Source organism: Doryrhamphus excisus, linkage group LG20 (genome assembly GCF_037039965.1).
Source record: "Doryrhamphus excisus strain RoL-2023G ecotype Guam linkage group LG20, RoL_Dexc_Guam_v1.1, whole genome shotgun sequence".
NCBI classification, from domain to species: Eukaryota; Metazoa; Chordata; class Actinopteri; order Syngnathiformes; family Syngnathidae; genus Doryrhamphus; species Doryrhamphus excisus.
This window is the reverse complement of record NC_136376.1, coordinates 2,315,426-2,336,837: the sequence shown is the minus strand read 5'-3', so window position 1 is coordinate 2,336,837 and position 21,412 is coordinate 2,315,426. Positions and strand designations below refer to the sequence as shown.

General features: G+C 43.8%; 1 protein-coding gene across 8 annotated transcripts in view; it reads right to left on the bottom strand.

Moving 5' to 3' along the window:
- Positions 1-21,412, bottom strand: part of ctbp2a (C-terminal binding protein 2a) — a 40,929-nt gene that overhangs the window by 6,983 nt on the left and 12,534 nt on the right. For 3 of the 8 annotated variants that reach the window (XM_058058349.2, XM_058058348.2, XM_058058352.2), the window contains 3 exons: positions 3,512-3,666; positions 2,833-2,977; positions 1,364-1,570 (listed from right to left, as the gene is read on the bottom strand). In XM_058058349.2, coding sequence (XP_057914332.2) covers positions 1,364-1,570; positions 2,833-2,977; positions 3,512-3,666 — 507 coding nt within the window. The other 5 variants (XM_058058346.2, XM_058058347.2, XM_058058351.2 and 2 more) reach the window with 4 other exon arrangements.

The following is a 21,412-nucleotide window of genomic DNA, read 5'->3' as shown; positions in this document are numbered from 1 at the left end:
TATAGTACTCAAAAGTCAAAGTATAGAAGTGTGTAAGTACGTGCACTCACTTACAGTATGTACTCAAAACTTAAGTGTGTAAGTGGACTCACTTACAGCATAGTACTCTAGTATGGAAGTCTGTAAGTATAGTAAGTGTACAGTACAGTATGTACTCAAAATGCTAAGTGTCAGCACTCACTTTCGGTATGTACTGAAAAACTCAAGTGTGTATAATTGTACTCACAGTATAGTACTCAAGCCTAAGTGTGTAAGTGTACAAGTGCACATTCCCTTACAGTATGTAGTCAAAATGATAAGTGTGTAAGTACAGAGTACTCAAAAGTCAAAGTATAGAAGTATGTGAGTAAGTGTACTCACTTACAGTATAGTACTCAAAAGTCGAAGTATAGAAGTGTGTAAGTACGTGCACTCACTTACAGTATGTACTCAAAACGTAAGTGTGTAAGTGGACTCACTTACAGTATAGTACTCAAGTATGGAAGTCTGTAAGTATAGTAAGTGTACAGTACAGTATGTACTCAAAATGCTAAGTGTCAGCATTCACTTCCGGTATGTATTGAAACACATAAGTGTGTAAATTGTACTCACAGTATAGTACTCAAGCCTAAGTGTGTACAAGTGCACATTTACTTACAGTATGTAGTCAAAATGATATGTGTGTAAGTACAGAGTACTCAAAAGTCAAAGTATAGAAGTATGTGACTAAGTGGACTCACTTACAGTATAGGAAGTATAGAAGTGTGTAAGTACGTGCACTCACTTACAGTATGTACTCAAAACGTAAGTGTGTAAGTGGACTCACTTACAGTATAGTACTCAAGTATGGAAGTCTGTAAGTATGGTAAGTGTACAGTACAGTATGTACTCAAAAGGCTAAGTGTCAGCATTCACTTGTACTGAATGTACTGTATGTACTGAAAAACTTAAGTGTGTATAGGTCTACTCACAGTATAGTGCTCAAGTCTAAGTGTGTAAGTAGTAAGTGCATTCACTTACAGCGCTGTGTCAGTACGGAAGTGCGTAAGTGTACAAGTGCACATTCACTTACAGTATGTACTCAAAATTATTAGTTTCTCAACTTAAGTGTGTAAGTGTACCCACTTTCTTTCATTCATTCATTCATTCATTCATTCATTTTCTACCGCTTATCCTCACGAGGGTCACGGGGGGTGCTGGAGCCTATCCCAGCCGTCCTCAGGTGAGAGGCGGGGTACACCCTGGACTGGTAGCCAGCCAATCACAGGCCACATATAGACAAACAACCATTCACACTCACATTCATACCGATTTAGAGTCGGCATGGATGTTTTTGGAATGTAAAGTACTAATAGTAGTAGTAGTAATAGTAGCAGTGACTCACCAAATCCGATGAGGCCGAGCGTCTCTCCTCGGATCCTGGCCGCTCCAGACGCCACCTCTCGGATCTGCTCCACACTCTGGACCCGCGTGCCTTCCCGCAGGGCCTGGTAGAGCCAAGTGTTCCTCCTGTACAGGTTGAGAATGTGACAAAGTGTGGAATCTGCCGTCTCCTCCACGGCCGCTGAGGGAATGTTGCATACGGCGATGCCTGCAAGAGGAATAATGGAAAGGAAGAAATATGCGTCATTATTTGAAGCGCTCAGCATGTTGACGTGTGTTATGTTAATTAGAGCCACCATTAGTTGACTCGTTTTAAATCATGAAAGAGGTTTAGTACCTCTCGGCCATTTTTGATGATTTGGACTCATTTTTGAAGACACACAGAATATTGTGTTCTTGTGTTCTGACTTATACTCCGGAGCGACTTATAGTCCAGAAAATAGGGATACGGAAAGATACATTTCAAGCATAACTGCACAGCGGTCGAGTGTTTAGTGTGCAGGCCTCACAGCTAGAAGAACCGAGTTCAATTCCACCCTCGCCTATCTCTGTGTGGAGTTTGCATGTTCTCCCCGTGCATGCGTGGGTTTTCTCCGGGTACTCCGGTTTCCTCCCACATTCCAAAAACATGCTAGGTTAATTGGCGACTCCAAATTGTTATGAATGTGAGTGTGAATGGTTGTTTGTCTATATGTGCCCTGTGATTGGCTGGCCACCAGTCCAGGGTGTACCCAGACAGCTGGGATAGGCTCCAGCACCCCCCACAGCAAATTTAGCCAAACAACGACACTACAACATAAACGGCAATTGGTTGGTGACTGGTCCAGGGTGTACCCCGCCTCTCGCCCGAAGACAGCTGGGATAGGCTCCAGCACCCCCGCGACAAATTTAGCCATACTGTATTTATTTAGCCAAACAATGATGCTACAACATTAACTGTGATTGGCTGGCCACCGGTCCAGGGTGTACCCTGTCTCTCGCCCGAAGACAGCTGGGATAGGCTCCAGCACCCCCGCAACAAATTTAGCCATACTGTATATATTAGCCAAACAACGATAATATAGCATAAACTGCGATTGTTTGGTGAACGGTCCAGGGTGTACCCCGCCTCTCGCCTGAAGACAGCTGGGATGGGCTCCAGCACCCTCACGACAAATTTAGCCATACTGTATATATTTAGCCAAACAACAATGCTACAACATAAACTGCGATTGGTTGATGACCGGTCCAGGGTGTACCCCGCCTCTCGCTCGAAGACAGCTGGGATAGGCTCCAGCATAAACAACACAAAAATGGTTGTTTTACATGAAAATAAGTATTTATTTACTAATATAACCATGAACTATTTACAAATTTCACATTTGGAAATGAAGTCTTTCTCTCTTCACTTCCTGGTTGGTGTGCAATATGTATTACTATAGTAATAGACACTGCCGTTTTTCCGTCTTAAAAAACGGTTTCTTGTATTACCGAGCTCGCCGGCCGCCTTGATGTCGATGTTGTCGTAGCCGCTGCCGATGCGGATAATAATGCGCAGCGCCTTGAACTTCTCCAGGTCCTCTCTGGTCAGCGTGATGGTGTGATACATCATGGCTCCGACGGCCTCGTTCAGAACCTGAAGGAAAGATTTTCTTACTTCTTTTGATAATAAATACAGAGCACACTGTGATTGATGCGCATAAATAAAATTCCAATCCTTATACTGGTGATGCTTTCGGTGTCACTTCCTTACTGTGTCTGTTTGAGGCACTGTAAATTAGTGCGCTCCACGAATTCCGCCTAGCAACAAACCATTTTTCTGTGGCTAATCCGGTATATTAAGTCCAGTGTATCCAAAACAGCTTGAGCCTTGAAGTATAGGCGAGACGGCATAGCGAGTGGCCTCTGCTTATGAAATAACAAGCTTAAACCCACAAACCGCTAACAGAATTAACATCACCTCAGCGGATTAGCATCGCCAGGAATTTCCATATGACTTTTTAAAAACACATTTATTGGAGCCAGAGGGGGGGGGGGGGCTGGATGCTAAATCCAAGGACTTTAAAGCTCCTCTTGTGCTTTGACTTCAGGGTCAAACCTTCATTAAGTTCTCACTCAAGCGCAAAAATAAGCTGTGCTGTGTTAATAGTGCGACGGAAAGACTTTTCACCTTCTCGTGTATTTCCTGCGTGGACTGGGCGTCGCAGAAGGCCACGGTGGCCAGGTCCTTGAGGATGGGCATCTCCACGGTGCAGTCACGCCCATCCAGCAGCGCCACCAGGGGGCGCGGGTGCATGGGCCCGTTCATTATCTGAGGCCGGATACCTGCAAGGAGGGAGCCATGTTGAATTATTCATAAAGTGTGGTAGGAGATGGAGGAGGAGGATAACAGGAAGTGTTTCCCCACCCGCACGGACATACACATGCACACACTTACACACACACCCACACTTAATTGCCATTAACTACACTGTTCCCCGGCAACAAGTCCTTTCATCCCATGAGGTCACCATCTCAATCAGCCAACCAGGTCGGCGTGAGCACGGAATGAAAATTCCTTTTCAAAATAAGAAACAAAAACAAAATAAACACATCAAGTTAAATAGACAAACATAAACACATAAATATATGAAATTCAACAAGGGACGGTGTCCGTGCATCATGACTTCCTTGTCCTTGCTGCCTGTTGTCATGGTGATGAGAGGATTTGGGCAGGATTATGAAATATTATTTATTTAGTGGCTTCTTCGCTGCTAGAGGCGAGGTTCATCACCCTTTGCTCACTTTACATCTCTCTGAGGGAGCCATCACGTGATCGGACATGACTACTACATAATTATGCATATCTGTACCCCGTACCGTTACACCAAAGTATTTGCTTTTTCAGATATGTTAGTACTAATACATTACATTGGTATAAAATGCATCAAGGCGGCACACACATCTTATTATTTTTCTGTATATGAAAAGTCCGGGTATCTCTGTCATAAAAACGTCCGTATTTTAAATCTAATTTCAACGTCTTTCTGTGTTTGAATGACATTTTACCGCAGCTTTTGTGAGCCAGCCGCTTTACAACTCTGCAGATAAAGAGATATTCTTTTTACTGCACATTTTTACATCACAACCATTAACAATATGACTGCGTGGCACTCCTAATAAAAGCGCTACTTCATCAAAAATGTGCCTGAACGGCATATCCTGAAAGCCGTGCTTGCAGGAGTACATAAAAAGAAAAACGGAATAATGAGTGACAAACGACCTTGATGGTGCTGTTCTGTTTGCATTATTATTCACAGTAACAGTAACACACATACATAAACACAAACACACACACACACTCCGAGTTATATTATTATACACAACACCGACATCCAGCAGCTGGGAATGCAAAGCACTTTCAGGAAATAACGGTTGATTATTGGTGGCTGACAGCTTTTCTTCGGTCTAATAAGGCGGAACGTGCCGGCGCACTAAACACATGATGAATCTGGCGATAATTAACTCCTAACGAGGCTGTTAATGGCTTGGATAGCATAAAGATCACTTTAAGGAGCTTGTTGTTGCTGTGTGCAGAACCAACGACAACGTAAACAACACTGCAATGTGCAAAGCCGTCAGCGAAAAATGTTCATTAGAATACTGTACATAGATAAAACACAATGCAAGACAAGATAGCATAACAAATAATCCTTGCACTCTGTATTTGATTATTCATTTTTTGATAGAAAAATATAAATATGCTTTTATTTCAGCCTCTCAAATGTGAACCATTTTTTAATATTCTCAGTGATCCATGAAAGCAAAACTATTATGTTTGTGTTTTAGGTAAAACAACATTTTCACACCCACATTAGCTTAGATTTTGGAAAACATTTTTGCCTCTTATGATATGTTGCGGGCCAAAGTGTTTGTTTTTAGTTCTATTGATTTGGTTCGTCCAGAGCGTAACCGATCAATCGACTAAGAAAAGAATCATTAGTTGTTTATTTTAATCATTAAGTTAATTTTCAGGCTGCACGGCGGTCGAGTGGTTAGCACGCAGACCTCACAGCTAGGAGAATCAACTTCTATCCCACCTCCCACATTCCAAAAACATGCTAGGTTAATTAGCGACTCCAAATTGTCCATAGGTATGAATGTGAGTGTGAATGGTTGTTTGTCTATATGTGCCCTGTGATTGGCTGGCAATCAGTCCAGGGTGTACCCCGCCTCTCGCCCGAAGACAGCTGGGATAGGCTCCAGCACCGCCGTGCGACCCTCGTGAGGATAAGCAGTAGAAAATGAATGAAGTTAATTTTCATTTACTGTGTGATTATTTATTAATTATCACGTGATTTTTTTTCTGAACCCAAAATCTCATCACATTTTAATCTCGCAAGATCTTATATTATGTGATCTTGTGACGCCCTCTCCTAGTTTTCACAACTTGAGTGGGAACCTGACATTTTGTATAATAATCTACTGTTCCTTTTACAGTATTGTATGAGTACAGACTCCACATCTCAGCTGTATATTTTGGATAGAAGTCGACAGGACGACAGTATAATGATGAAAACATTTGGTTCCCGGATAAAATGAGCTCCAATCACAAATGAACCACCAGAAGGTCAAAGCTAGATTCTTGTTGACCAAAGAAAGAAAAATATTGAAACGAATCAGTGGTTTTCAACTTTTGATGACTCGCGTATTCATCACACATGATGACACTTCCTGTCTGTTTATTAAATCCAGAATGGTGAGACTGGCCCCGCCCTACATCCAAACCACAAACCCGGATGGCAGGATAACGAATCCAAATCCCCACTGCAAACACACCCTAAATCAGTCCCTCAGTCCGACTCTGAGGCTAAGTATCATCTTTCTTCTGCGTAAACATTCGTAAGCACATGCAGCAACAAGACTGAAGATGGTTTACATTAGGCAGCGGGACGTTTAAGGCTGGTAATCTTTTGGATAGAATTACAAAGTCCTTGTGCCAAACTCCCATCAGTGTGCAGAAAGTGTTTTATCATCTCCCAAGTGAGGAACAAAGCCCACAGCTTGACCGGCCACATGTAAATAGCGCTTTCTGTGACAGCAGGTCGCCCTCTACTGTGGAGGTCTACAGGGATTTAATGTTTCGAGGGACAGGGGGGCGGCGAGGTGGAGCTTGGAGGCTTGATAGCATCTTCTATAGCCAACACTAATCACAAACTGAATGATTCTCCAGGAGCTATGAAAACTTTTTTTTTTTTTTTTTGCCAGAGCTGGCAACCTCAAAACCATAAATGGATTGCAGATGTTCCAATCTAAAAAGAAAAAAAAACACTTTTTGGGATTCTAATAACAGACAGAGAGAAGGGGCTTAGTTAGAAAAAAAAGTAGGAGCTCATCTGACAGCTCATCGGTTCGGTTCATTCCAGTATGGAACGTTTATCATCATCAAAATCAGGGGTCTCAAACTCACGGCCCACGGGCCGCACGCTAGTTTAAGGCCCCTGCCTTGATATGAAAGTTTAATTTGTTAATTTGTTTATTTAATAATTTAATAATAAATACAAATTAATTAGTTAATTTGTTTCATTTGTTTTTTGATTTGCTTATTTATTTTTCAATCTTATTTTGTGTCGAAAAATAAAAATTAAACATTTATTTAATAATAAATAAAAATTAATTTATAATAATTTATAATAATTTTATGTTTTATCGGAGCTTTTCCAAAGAACCAAAGCACTGAAAAAGTGGAGGGTACAGCAGAAGCATTGAAGACTATTATATATAGTATATATATATTTATTAATATAATTAATGTTTATTAATATTTGTATTATATTTTTATTTTTAATATATATATATTTTTTTTTCTAACCTGATGCGGCCCAGCTTCACCCAGACCCTAGCTCCAGTGGCCCCCAGGTAAATTGACTTTGAGACCCCTGATCAAAATGAGCCACCTTTCATTCAATCAGGAAAAAAACCAAAAAAAAACAAAAACAAATGTAAGACCAATTATTGACCAAATATTGAAATTCCCTAAACTGTTTGCAACTTTTCCACATTCACAAAGATACAGGTACATATGTTCCCACTTGAGGATATCGACCCAGCGGCACAGTACCTAAAATGTGGTGATTGATAAACTCTATTGTGTTCTCAGAGCTACAACACCAAAAACTAGTTGTCCTCTGTTGTTTGCCTTTTATATTTCCTGAAAACATAATTCCAATCAGTGTTCCAAGCCCTGCTCTTGCATGGACTGTTAAAAATGGGCCTTTATTCTCTGCTTTCAAGGGGTTACAATCATGGGAATTTTTCAAGGATACGAGACTCATTGCTTATATAGAGCGTAAACAATCATGAGAAGACAATGGCATGTCAGTTGGGGAAGCCCATGTTGAAACCAGAAGGGATCGTTCTTCTGTGTGGAGCTCGCTTTCTTTATTTTTACTTGTAAGACTGTCACAACCTCTCAAAGGCACCAGCGCTATTGTACAATTCAACAAAATAATCTTAGATCTCTGTTAACAGCCCCTTGAGACAGCTCACCGACAGAAGACAGCCTCTTTATGCCCTGCAGTCATTTTCAGCTCGATGGCGGGTCACTTCCCCTTGTCAAGTTTCAGCTTCCCATGGCCGCCTGCAGCGGGGAAAGGTGATGAAACTCTCCCGCTGTAGCTGTGGTGTGCTGCGATGCACGCCACGAACGCCCCCACACGGGCCCCTCCATTAGTGGAACAATAAAAAGTGCAAAAACAAAAGGAAGTGAGGAAGATTTTCCATGGCGCGATGATGTCAAGGCCACAGCGGCGGCGGTCGTCGGGTTCACGGCGAGCGCTCGCAGAAAACTTTTCCGCGCTTGACCCGCAGCCAAGACCGGCTCAATGGGCTCAGGACCAACAGCTGGTTCATGTTACCTAGCAACTCCCAAGCTGGGGGCCTCAGAAATGAAGAGGGTGGGGGTGGAAGGTGGGAGGCCGGATGCAGCCAGGAACTCAGTTGGGGTTCTTTGTGGCAAGTGCACAACTGTTTGATATTGAGGCCTTCCTAAACCAGGAAGGACAAGGACTTGGGGTTTGAGACCAGCTTAGAAGTATGGGACCTACCAGTCATTATGGTAAGTAATACGACACAAATGCATTAGTCACTAGTGTATCAATGAAATACTCCAGGGGTGTCCGGTTTTTTTGACCAATCTGATATTTTTAATGTAATAAATTAGCATTATTAGCGTTTAGTAGCCCCATTTCAACTTCCTTCTGTTTTACATCATCCTCCACTAACTAGAAAGTCGATAACTTGACTTTGTTGCATTCGAGTCACGATAAAATCATTCCTCCCCCGGATCAAAAATGGTATGGCCCGCTGTTTTCCTGCATGAACCACAAATTAGCCTGCTAAAAAAAACAGTTTTCCACTTATTTTATTTATTTTGTTACCAGTTTTTGAGCCTTTGCGGAAGTCTGTGCTCTGCGGAGAGTGACATTCCAGGTAAATGACGTCATTATTGCTACGACAACAACAACTCTAATGTTAGTCTGAGACATTTGAATAATATTGTATCAAGCCTTACACAGTGTACATAATAGCAAACGCACCGGGGGCCAACATTGCAACACACACACACACTGATACACACAATGATAACCACTGATGACCGGTCATTGACTTCAGTTGTACTATCTACCACAAAAAACATTTGTGTGTGTCCGAGCCAAGCTACAATAGGGCGCCTGTGCTCCTGGCACTGTCTACTTTCTGGAGTGCCTTTACGATCCCTTGGCATCGGGCAAAAAAAATCCAAAAAGGGTGGGTTAGTAATCTTTTTGTTGGCAGACTTGCCTCCTCTGAGACAAGCCCCCCCTCCCCTTCAGACCCCCCCACCTTTACCCCAGCTGGACCCTATCAGCACCCGGCTATACCACCAGCCTATCTCTTCTTCTTCGTCTATGTGGACACACAAAGACCTTGTTTGTCTTCTCCCTCTGGCCTCCTCCTCCTCCAAACTTATTAAACGCCGAGGGAAGGCACAGAGTGTGGAGAGTGCTTTGTGGTAACAAATACACAAGACAGGAAAGAAGACCATCATATTGGTGGTCATATTTGGATTTTGCTTGTAAGGCTGCAAGATACAAAAGCATTTCCCCGGTGCAGATGAACAGCCGGCAGTGCATTTTGCATTTAAACACGTGCACACTCAGCAGTAGTGTGCAAGTATGGAAGACGCACAGGAACACTCTATTCAAAAAACAACACAATAATCCTAATAAAATGATGCTTTTATGATTACTTTATGTACAGTCCATGGCAATGTTACGGCAATACATGGCGTACAGTATATTAGCGCGTTTGGGTCACAGGAAGGAGCTGAAAAAGTTTTGCAATACAAATTTTGTCTGCACCAAAAGAGACACCATACTGGTTAATAGTGCGTATTATTTTGGTGGTGCATGCATCTGGGCTTCTACAAATTAAAAGCCGACTGAATTTAAATTAGCCCGCTAATTATAATTACACTGCAATCCAAAATGTGCATTCTGTCGTGTCGGTGCAATGTTGAATACACTTTGGCATCAGGGTGACACGCAATGATGACACATGACAACCTTTACAATCACCATCACCATGTCCATCCCAGCCCTCCCTCCCCTTTCTTGTTGCAGCAGTGCAGCGTGCTCGCTCGCTCTCTGTCACACACAAACACACAAGCTCACCCTATCATTTTTCTTACACGGAGCAGCCAAAATGTCCCTACAAAGACAAATGTACTCATAATTAAATTGGGATGTCAAGGTTTGTGTTGCACAGGGTGATGCATGACACACCTCATTGCAAAAACATTATGGAGGCTCATTAGATGTCACCGCCTCCTTCATTGGATCTGCTATATTTGTATTTTTTATCAGAAAAGAGTCCACATACACACACACACACACACACACACACACAGACACACACTCTCAAAAAGGCGTGCTTCTTGCCTGTGAATTGCTGTCGCCACATTCTTCCAATCAGGAGCTGCGCATTTTTTTGTCCACAAAATGTGCTGGAAAGGTTTAGGAATTACAATAAAAGCAAAAGTGAGCTTTTAGTGGCTTCTTCTATGTAGGTGCTCCACTACTCCTCCTCCTCCTCCTTCCTCTCTCCCTCAGCTTGTTCCCAAATTCGTTCTCCTCCGTGGTCACCTCACCCCCAGTAGCTCCATTATTGCCTCAAAGATGAGAAGGAAGAAAAAAGACAAGCGTCGCTCATTCCTTTTAACCTCCACTGGAAAAGGGAACAACCCCCCCCCCAAAAAAAGATTTGTCTTCAGCGAGCGGCAAGCTGCACTTTCTCAGAGCGCTTCTCTTCCTCCAGATCACTTCCAGCCTCCTCTTCCCGGCTCCCACCAACACCAACACCCCCCTTGAGGCGGCAGGTTTTTGGTCTTTTCACGCAGACGTAAGGCAGTCTTTTGTTGCCAGCCACAGAGAGAGTGTGAGGGAGAGAGAGAGAGGGGAGGGGGTGGAATGGAAAAGCCAAAAAAAAAAAAAAAGACAGAGGGGGGGGAAAAAAAAAATCCTTGAGGATCACCAGTCACAGCGCCTCTGGATGACTTTCTCCTTCGTGCTCATCAACTTAACATGTTTTCTTGATCCTTGTCCCCTCCCCAAATCCTCTCGTCCCTCATCCATTCCATCCAGCCTTTTGTTTTATTATTTGGGATGCAGCCTTGGTACTCTAACAGCCCCTTTTCTTTTAAGCTCTGCTGCATGACATCACTCATTTTCTACACATCACTTCTCAGTGTCTCAATGTCACTCAAACAGACATTATTAAAGCCTATTATTAAAAATGGATTCTTTTCCTCATTCCGGGGCAAGGGGTTCGCCATTCAACAGTGCCTTCACAAAGATTATTGTTATAATGACATCATATTCCCAGGCTGTAGAATGCAAGGAAAAGCCATCATGCACAACTAAGCGTTTTGCTTTTTCTTTGGCTTTTTTTTTGCTACAAAGAATATTAAAAAAGCACATTTAAAACGGTAACACTCAAAGTTAAGGTAAAGCGCATTGATGTTTTGGATAACTTTTATTTGTTTATTATTATTCATTCATTCATTTTCTACCGCTTATCCTTACAAGGGTCGCTGGGGGGGGGGTGCTGGAGCCTATCCCAGCTGTCTTCGGGCAAGAGCCAGCCAATCACAGGGCACATATAGACAAACAACCACTTAACAACCAATTAACCTAGCATGTTTTTGGAATGTGGGAGTAAACCGGAGTACCCGGACAAAACCCACGCATGCAAACTCCACACAGAGATGGCCGAGGGTGGAATTGAACACGGGTCTCCTAGCTGTGAGGTCTGCGCACTAACCACTCTTTACTGTTTATTATTAGGTTTCATTAATTAAGAAGAATACAATTAAGAAGTCACAAAAGTGATGTGAGGCACATCTGTCATACCAATCACGTATGCGTTAAGTCGTCCCAATTTGAATTTAATGGGTTTTCAAAAAATACATGAGTTAATAAATCATGCTGTTGCCTTGAATATGGCCTATTAGTCAAAATGTGTATATATAAGCATATTTCATGCCCAAATCAAGCAGAAAAAATGGCTAAATGAAGTAAAATACAAACACGAGGCATTCAGAAGATGCATTCAAAGACATGATTACTATGTAGTATTCTACACTGGTCAGTAGATGTCAGTAACGTTGCTGTAATGGTCAGTGAGCAAGCCTGATGCTTGCTTTTATTGCAGGTTTGAATTTATTTGTGAATAAATTCCAGTGTTAAATGAGCTCTGCTTCTGATGAACTGTGCAACAGTAATCGCATGATGTTCCTGAATGTAACTTGTGCAATATCTAGCTCTAAGTGCAATATATTAAGTTCTAAGAGCAGTATTTTTATAATGCCTCATATTTAACCCACTAGCTGGATCTCATAGTGGATAGACTGGTCATATATTTCATCTCATATTTCATATTATCTTATTTTCATATGTTTATATTATTTTCATATTATATAGCAAACTGTATTTGTATATAGCCCTGGGTAAAATTGTTAATTTGTTAATACTTGGGTTGTTTATATTGTTTATTTTTATATTGTGTATCTTGTACTGCTTAACTGATTCTGTTCTCCTGCTGCTGTGCAATGCAAATGTCCCCACTGAGGGACGAATAAAGGCATATTTTATCTTATCTTACCTTATCTAAAGCATGTCTGAAACAAATGAACCATACCTTACCATCTAAAAATAGGTTCAGGAAGGAACACAACATCTAACAATCAACTCTTCATAGTCAGCAATCCACTGCAGACCGCTCTACACGTTTCATTGAGGAGCTTTGGTTACAATATGCAACCAGAGTCCATAACATGGCTCTCGTTTACAAAACAAGACTTCATTCATGACGATAGCACCGAGGGAAAGGTCAACTGTCAAAGACAAGAGGACCAGTGGAAAAAAAAAGAATGACAGAAAGAAAGATGGCACAGCTGCAAGTGGATGACAGATGTGTGCAGGGCGGGGGGGCCACGTCAGCATATAAATTCTCATTCTCTTATTCACCCCTTGTCTGTGACACCATCACTCTTTTTGTCCACCTTTCATCTTTAAAAAAAAAAACGGGACAATACATATAAAACAGCCTTCTCCTTGAACCAATAAGTCCATGAACTCCCCCACAACCGCAGTCATGAATGAAAAGTGCCTAGTCGGGTATGACTTCTGTTTGGAGACATATTTCTTTCATTACCTACCGCTCTGCCCTCCCTCCATTGCACACACACACACACACACACACACACACACACACACACACACACACACACCCTAATAATTTCCTCAATACGAACAAAGGAACAGAGAATGGCATGGGATCAGTTTTACCAGAAGAAAGCTGAACTGAAGTGATCCAGGAATTCAATTCTCACACACTTTATCCTTTCATTAGTGAAAGAGGAAATGATCCTGCCTAATATCAAGGGGAACAGCTGGTGGGGAGAGAACCTCTGGTACCATGTCTTAACAGACGCCACTTGCCAGTACACACACACACACACACAGGCAAAGATCAAGTCTACTCACAGGCTGCTGAGAACCAGAGAGGAGAAGCTGCTGCTTTTGGTAACACTATTCCGCCATAAAAAAGGCTTACACAAGTTCTACAGTCTGCATACATTATTGCAACACTGGAAGTCCATAAAAGCCTGTTTCACTCCAGTTTGAAATTGCAGCTGCAGATGATTTGGAAGTTCAATCGTACATACTTTATACATAAAACCTCAAAGTTACAAATTAGTATTAAATAATGATGTTACACTAATGTTTCCAGAACGCAGAACATTAGCAGGAGTTCAAATTGTTAAACTACATTTTCACTATGTGTGCAAAGCAACAACAAAAAAACTATTAGAATTTTCTGCCATCACAACTACACACAGCTGCAGCTCACTTAATAAACATGACCAAAAAGATGCCATTTTGGAAAATTGCTCCAGTGCAAAACTACAACTGGTGGAGACTTTCTCAGTAGTAAAAGTGCATTTAATCATTTTAATATGCATTTCAGTATGTGGACTCAAACTATCGAATGGATTGAGTAAGGAACTCAAACAATGCACAACGATGAGCCAATTCAAGAAACAATACAAGCAGTTGATGTTTGCTAAATACAAAAATGAAGAGTCTTGAACCAGTCATGATGTGCTATATATATCACTATATTGACACTTACTATGGTACCCATTATGTCATTGTATGGTTATATCACTATCATTATTAAAAAAAACTAAACAAAACAAAACTAAAAAAAATCTTAAGCTGTATTATGGAAAGCAGGAAGTGAACAAATGTAACAGTTACTGATTGTAAAAGTACCAGAAGGAGGGGTAGGATTTAATAAGCTTTGCTTCTTCCTACTCCTTTTGGACATGTGGAACATATGGCGCAACTGCAGGGTCTTGAGACACATGCTAACTCGCAAACTAGAGAGCTAGCGACCTCAACGGTAGCCTTCAAGTTATTTCCTTTAAACTTAAACAGCCAAAAACTTACCACTTCCACACGGATAGGGAGGATAACTACTAACAGTTATTTAACCTTTAACATGAACATTAATCAAACGTAATCATTTTTTCTGGGTACATGATACCATACAGCATCCATAACAAAATTGCGCGGCCCGCACTAACATTAAACTTTCATATGAAGGCGGGGGCCTCAAACTAGTGTCCTGCGGGCCACATTTGGCCCGCGGGCCGCGTGTTTGAGACCCCTGCTCTAAACCATTGTTGTCCCTCTGCCATCAGAAAACATGCAAATGTAATCCCATGAAGCGCATCCTCTCAGGTCAAACGGAAGTAAATATTTATCCCCGTACGTATGTGACCAACAGACGCTGCACAAACACAATAAAAATGGAAACTGCAGATTGAGGACAAGGTTTGCACAAAGTCCACTAAATCTCTCTCTTCAGCGAGTCCAAGGTTGACTGACAGCTGTCACAACGCTTCAGTCCACCGCTCCCCCACCCCAGCCCTGCAAACGTCAATCATTCGTCAGTAGCAGAACGATATCTATCTCCGCCCCCACAACCCCCTCCCATCCCTACCTTTTTTTCCCCTAATCCCTCAACAACTGCCCGCAGCTTTGCCCTCCTCCCCCGTTAATACATAATCTGCCATCTCCAGGAGTAATATGCCAGGACCCCCCCCCATCATCATCATCCCGCTGGAGAAAAACGCGGCTAGTGTGTCACGCAGAGCATGACTGACCTGTGTGGACATCGTACTGCTGAGCCTCACTCTTAACTGGACCCGGCACACCTCGGTGGAATGAAAGTAATGTAGCGGAAATCCCACTGTGCCATATATGGCAACCAATGCCCGTGGGGGATGGGATGTGAGTGAGCATTAGTCATATGGAGGCGCGGTCTTATACTGAGGTGGGCGTGAACACGGCCTACTGTATCTATTGAGTCATTCTCTAATAACTCTTAATGGTGTTCTGTTTCTATGAGCATAAAACATTAATTAATTTCTTCATTTTCTACCGCTTATCCTCACGAGGGTTGCAAGGGGTGCTGGAGCCTATCCCAGCTGTCTTCGGGCGAGAGGCGGGGTACACCCTGGACTGGTCGCCAGCCAATCACAGGGCACATATAGACAAACAACCATTCACACTCACATTCATAACTATGGTATGAACCTAGCATGTTTTTGGAATGTGGGAGGAATACCCGGAGAAAACCCACGCATGCACGGGGGAGAACATGCAAACTCCACACAGAGATGGCCGAGGGTGGGATTGAACTCTCCGAGCTGTGAGGTATGCGCGCTAACCACTTGACTGCCGTGCAGCCGAGCATAAAACAAATTGACTTATTTTTATACTTGTGTATACAATAAAGAATAGATAAAACAGGATGCAAAGCCACACAGCTTTTACAGTTTTTACCATTGGTTAGCTTCTTTTTACACTTGTATACACTTGAATTGCATGTGTACACTTGGATTTTCCATTATTTACAATGTGGCCGCCATGTCTTCTACACTTTCCTTTACTGATTGGAATGTATGCATTTGCTAAAAACACACCAGCCTTTTATTACGACATAACGGTTTGTTAATATTACAAAGAAAAAAAAAGATTAACTTGGAAATTTGTTGCAGTGCAGTCTGATTCAATGTCAACTTGACACGGTCTATGTTCATAGTCTCACACATAAGAGTACAGAATGAGAGTATTTGTGGATTAGTGCGACACTGGATATGGAGGATCTAAGGGATTAAACCTGCCTTCTGTCTTGTCACTATGTGCAGAGAGAATAACATACTCACACATCAGCCATCAACGCTGCAATTTCATTTAATCGATTCAGTGAATTTCTTGATATTGCCATCCAAATACAGAAAAAATTGCTATCTCTGCAGGAACTAAACGAGTAGGACTCACTAGCTTGTGGTGTTAGGTGAGATCCGCCAAGTACAAGCGGCATGTACCTTGTCAGGCAACTCTACGTAGATTGTGCAGCCCTAGTGGCTTTTCCAGGCTACTCTGCTGCACCCTCATTACCATAATGAAATAAGACATGCATGTTTACAACAACATTAGCTTGAGGGGAAAGAGAGAGCTGCATTTAACAGCAATACTACATCAGCTGCAAAGCTAAAGCAGATTGTATAGTATGCGGTTATAAAAAAAAAAAAAACGTCCAGTCTTGCTCTATTTGGTTTGGTTAGAGAAGTGGTTCTCAATTATTTTCTGTCATGCTGCCCCGGGGTAGAGACATGTTTTCACACACCCCCAATTTGAAATACTATTGAGAAACCGATATCTATTTATTTATCTGTACTGTACAGACTTAACTTGAAACTGAAACAACAACAACAAAATGGAGAGCTGTGAAGCATGCAAGCGTATTCAAGAGTCAAATTGCATTACGACTACAATAAATTAGTACATGTTGGCAGGTCTTCAGTAACATTCAAGGTACTCCCTGACTCGGCCCCCCCCTCATAGTCCGTCGCACCCCCCAGGGTTACTCGGCTACTATTTGGGAAGCACTGAGTTAGAGCAAATTGAGAAGTACATCTCTGGAAGAAAACTGTAACTTGCAGACGACAACAGATGCAAATGGGCACAAATCAGGAGAGGTTAAAGCAAAAAAGGGTAAAAAGGATAAACCAACTAAGAACTGCATTAAGATGCATAGCTCATGGTCAAGTTGTAAAAGAGTAAAACGGAAGCAAGATTTACTTGTGTCAGGAGATGCCATAGTGGACACGATGACTGGTGGACCGGTGCGGCGACTGAGCTTCTGATTAGCAACCAGAGCACCTTTCCCTTGAGCGGTGCCTCCCACGGGGACAAGAGCATTGTCTGGCGCAGACCCACCAATCTTTCGGCTCATTTGTGGACTTGGGTGAGGGCTGTGCATGGGTGACAATGGCAGCATGCTCCGGTCCCTCTTCATCAGCTCCATGGGTACTGTGTAATTGGTAGAGTACGCTTTGGGTACCTGCTGTGGAGGTTGAGGTAACGCTGGCATGGAGACGGGCATCTGCTGCGGCATCCCCGGCATGGAGTGTATGGAACCTGGTATTGCAGGCATGGATCCAGTCATCTGCTGCGGCAGGATCTGCATACCATGCATAGGCAACCCTGGCATGGTCACCCCAGAGGAATATGCGGACATTGGTCTTGATTGAACGGGCATCATGGCTCCCACATACGGGCCCGGGGAGCGAGGTGGTTGGCCCGGGAAAGCTCCAGAGGCTTCCATGAGTTGCTGAGAGGGTGCGCTGCTTGGCCTCCTGCCTATGACCTCCCCCATCCTTGGTGAGATGGTGTGCATGGCGCCCGGCGTCTGTGGTGGCATCAGTTGAGGGTCAACATTCAAAGTCTGTGAAGGATGTTGTGGGTGGTGGTGCTGATAGACGTCTGAGCGATGGCTGAAACTATTAGAACGCCCTCGCACGGGGGTCTGAGGCTGAGAGAGCACTGAGGGAGCTTCAGCCGGCCGCTTACAGTTGTGGACGAGGCGAGACAGCACACGCGCCTGCCCAAGGTTGGCCGCCACTGTACGGATGTCATTCTCCTCCATGACAGCTAACATGCTAGTGGAGTCAAATCCTTGCTGGATGAGCGAGGAGATAGTGCTCTCAGAGATGCCTTCATTTCGCAGCAGAGCAAGGAACTCGGGGTCCACTGTCTTCTTAGGATCCACGGGCAAGGGTGTTTGTGGGGCGGTCGCTGGAGGAGCAGGAAGGGGAGCAGGTGGTTGAGCGACTGGAGGGACCGGAGTTGGTGTTGCTTGCACGGGAGCTGGTGCGATCGGCGCAATGGCAGCGGTCTGCACTGGGGCAGGTGATGGAGGAAGAGGAGAGGGCACAGGAAGTTTAGGATCGGAGACCGGGATGGCGTTCGGAGGAGGCAAGCACTGCTGCTGCAGGTGTTGCTGCTGAAGCTGCTCCTGCTGAAGCTGCTGCTGTTGCATTTGTTGCTGCTGAAGTTGCTGTTGCTGAAATTGCTGCTGCTGTATTTGTTGCTGCTGTTGCTGTTGTTGCATTTGTTGCTGCTGCTGCAGTTGTTGCTGTTGCAGCTGCTGCTGCTGGAGTTGCTGCTGTTGCTGAACAGTAAAAGGGGAGGCCATCTCCTGCCTCATTAACATACCTTGACTGGAGGGATCCACCACTAGGCAGGTAGCAGCCTGCTGCTGCTGATCCAGTGGTCGTCCGTTGACATCTGTATAGACCGACTGACCAGTCAAGGGCGGGGGCTCGCTTGCATATCGGGGAGATGCGTGCTCCATGCTATAGTGGGCGGGAGTTGGGTCCCGAGAAGGTATGCACTGTTGACTGTCGGGCATCATTTTGGAAGCACCGGATTCTCTGTAGGCCCGATTCAGCTCGTGAGCAGTCGGAGTAGACGGAGGAGGAGGTAAAGGCGACTGGGGGACTTGAGGTCCTCTACCGCCCTGAGCTTGATCCCAAGCAGGACGAGCCCCAGGAGTTAGCCCAAAATGAGAGCCTGACCGACTGAGGGGATGAGGGTGAGGCGGTAGAGCCTGGTGCTCTGGACGGTAAAAGCCCTCGGGTCCTCGAGGAGTCATGGCCGGATCATGGGGGTAGTAATCCTGATGTGGAATGGATCCTCTGTGAGTCATGGCCGCTCGTTCGTAGTGGTTCAGATCTGGCACGGAACCCTTCCTCGGACCCCCTGCGTAAACTTGTCCGTAGTCTTGGTAGGAATATGGGTCCCGTTTCAAATTCAGGTCAGGAGGACGCACCCCTGCTGGAGGCTCGTACCACCCCCCTCCCCCCTCTCCGTATGACAGAGAGCTCCTCCGTCCGGCTACTCTTGCCTGCTGCTCGTAGACACTCTCAGTCCTGTCCCACTGACCCTCATTCCCACCTAAAGTGTCCCAACTGTGGGAGCGACCGAGATTTAACTGTTTGTTGGTGACAAGCATTGGAGAAAAAAAAAGCAGAGAAAAACGAGGAAATACCACACAAAATGAGCAAATTATTCCACTTCTTGTTCAAGTCCTTTGTGTTCAATAGCCCCAAAAATGCAACAGAGAGAGGTAGTTAAGGAACAAGCAGAAAAGAAGACAAAGCAGGGGTCGACTGTTTCACCTGATATCTGGTTGTAATATTGTATGTCCGTGCTATCAGGTGGCTCCCCCTCCAGCTGATATGTCCTTGAATAATTAATCTCCGGTTTTGCTGGCTCAGAAAGAGAACACCGCACATAAACACAGAAACCAGCCACATAAACAAGGTACACAACCTACGCAAGTTTACACTGTGACAGGGTGCATGATTGAGCCACCAAATGTCGATTATAATAAAAAAAAAAAAGAAGAAAGGAGGGGCACAGTTGGGTTAGATGTAGGGATGGGCTTGTACTAATCCAATAGGATTTAGCTCTCCCTTCTTTGGTACATTTTACTCGCTCTGCCGATTGCTACGAGGGATTACAACCAAATAAAGCCTGTTTAATTCCACTTGTGACGTCACGTGAACCAGATATGAGCATACGCGGCGACGGCAGTGGCAACTGATGGAGCCAATCATCGACAGTCCGCATCCACGCCTGAAGTGTCACCTACCAGAAGCTGATGATGTGTCGCCAAACAGGTTTCCGCCTTCAGTTTGCCTGATTCCCCCCGGAGGGAGGGAGGGATGGAGGGATGGATGGAGGGAGGGCGCTTGCGGCGTTATGGAGTGAAATACGCTTCTCTCTGCTAAGTCCCATGTGCTGTCAGTAAATGTCAAATCCACTCTGATTGGGTACTAATCCTCCGGGCCTCATGCTAGTTGCAGAGCCTCCACGCAACTGCTGCCCTACTGGTCCTGAAACATCCCCAATGGCTGTGTAGCACTTTGCACTGCCCCGCTATGACTCATTTAAGGCGCCCGTTGCATAAAAAACAAGTTCAGCGCTTTAACTGACAAGACGGCTTCTTGAACCATCATCATAAATTATTTTCTATTGTTGAACTTTAAGTTGTATTTATATGTTTATGCTGTATATTCTATGTTGTGGACATCTGATCATGTTCACCTAGAGTAGATCTGTAATCTGCAGAACAAAATAAAATACCAGGAGGAGTGTTGGGGGCAGGGTGCTTCTCTGTGTGATGGCTGTTAATCCAAAGCACTTCTAACCTTTGGCTTGAATGCAAAAATATGCAACACAATAAAGGCATGCTAGATTTTAAACATGCCAATTTAATCACAGCATGAGGTTTATGTCCCGTTCTGTTTCATTTGTGAATAGTTTGTGAACAAAGCTGGATGCCAGAGGTACATAACTATGTGCACCACCGCGTTTCTAACTTTAATTGTGCAAAATGTATTCATGCTTAGATGTACAAAAAAAGACAGTCATATTTGGAGCACACACATACAGTTTAAGCATATCGCATTTCTTTCCCCGCCCGGGCTGCAGAAGCTCCCTTAGTTAATATCTCCTTTTTGTTCATGCAACTAAAGCCTCGGCCTTGGTCTGCCATGCATATATGAATAAACAATGACTCAAAGTGAAAATACAGCGCTGCAGGAGAAATAAATACAAGTGTCTCCTATGCTGTCACGAAACAAATACATGATCCGAATGTTAAACACTACATTTGACTTATTGCGGCGGCGAGGGGCAGGAGGCACCAAATGGAAATGGGATTACAGAGAATAATGCTGTCAGTTTGGATTGTAATGCACACTTAACACACATTAGGTGCACGGGTGCCTTGTATGCAAGTCTACTGATCTTTAAAAGCATCTCTTAGGGGACTGAAAGAGCTATAAAAACGGGTCATGATAATCATACACAATTTTTAAAAAAATAATACTTATATGATTTTTACAATACATTGCTACATCATCGTGATGAACCTTATGCCACATGATGGATTACAATGCATTAAGAGGCCCGACTGTCACTGCGCGCCACCATGACAAATACCCAGATGCCCCCTTGTGGCACATGTGACCAAGCACAGTTTTGTAAATATCAACACGCCCCGTCGAACAAGTTCACATCACGGTCCCCCCTCCCGCCCCCTGCACACATCTTAGCTCTGGATA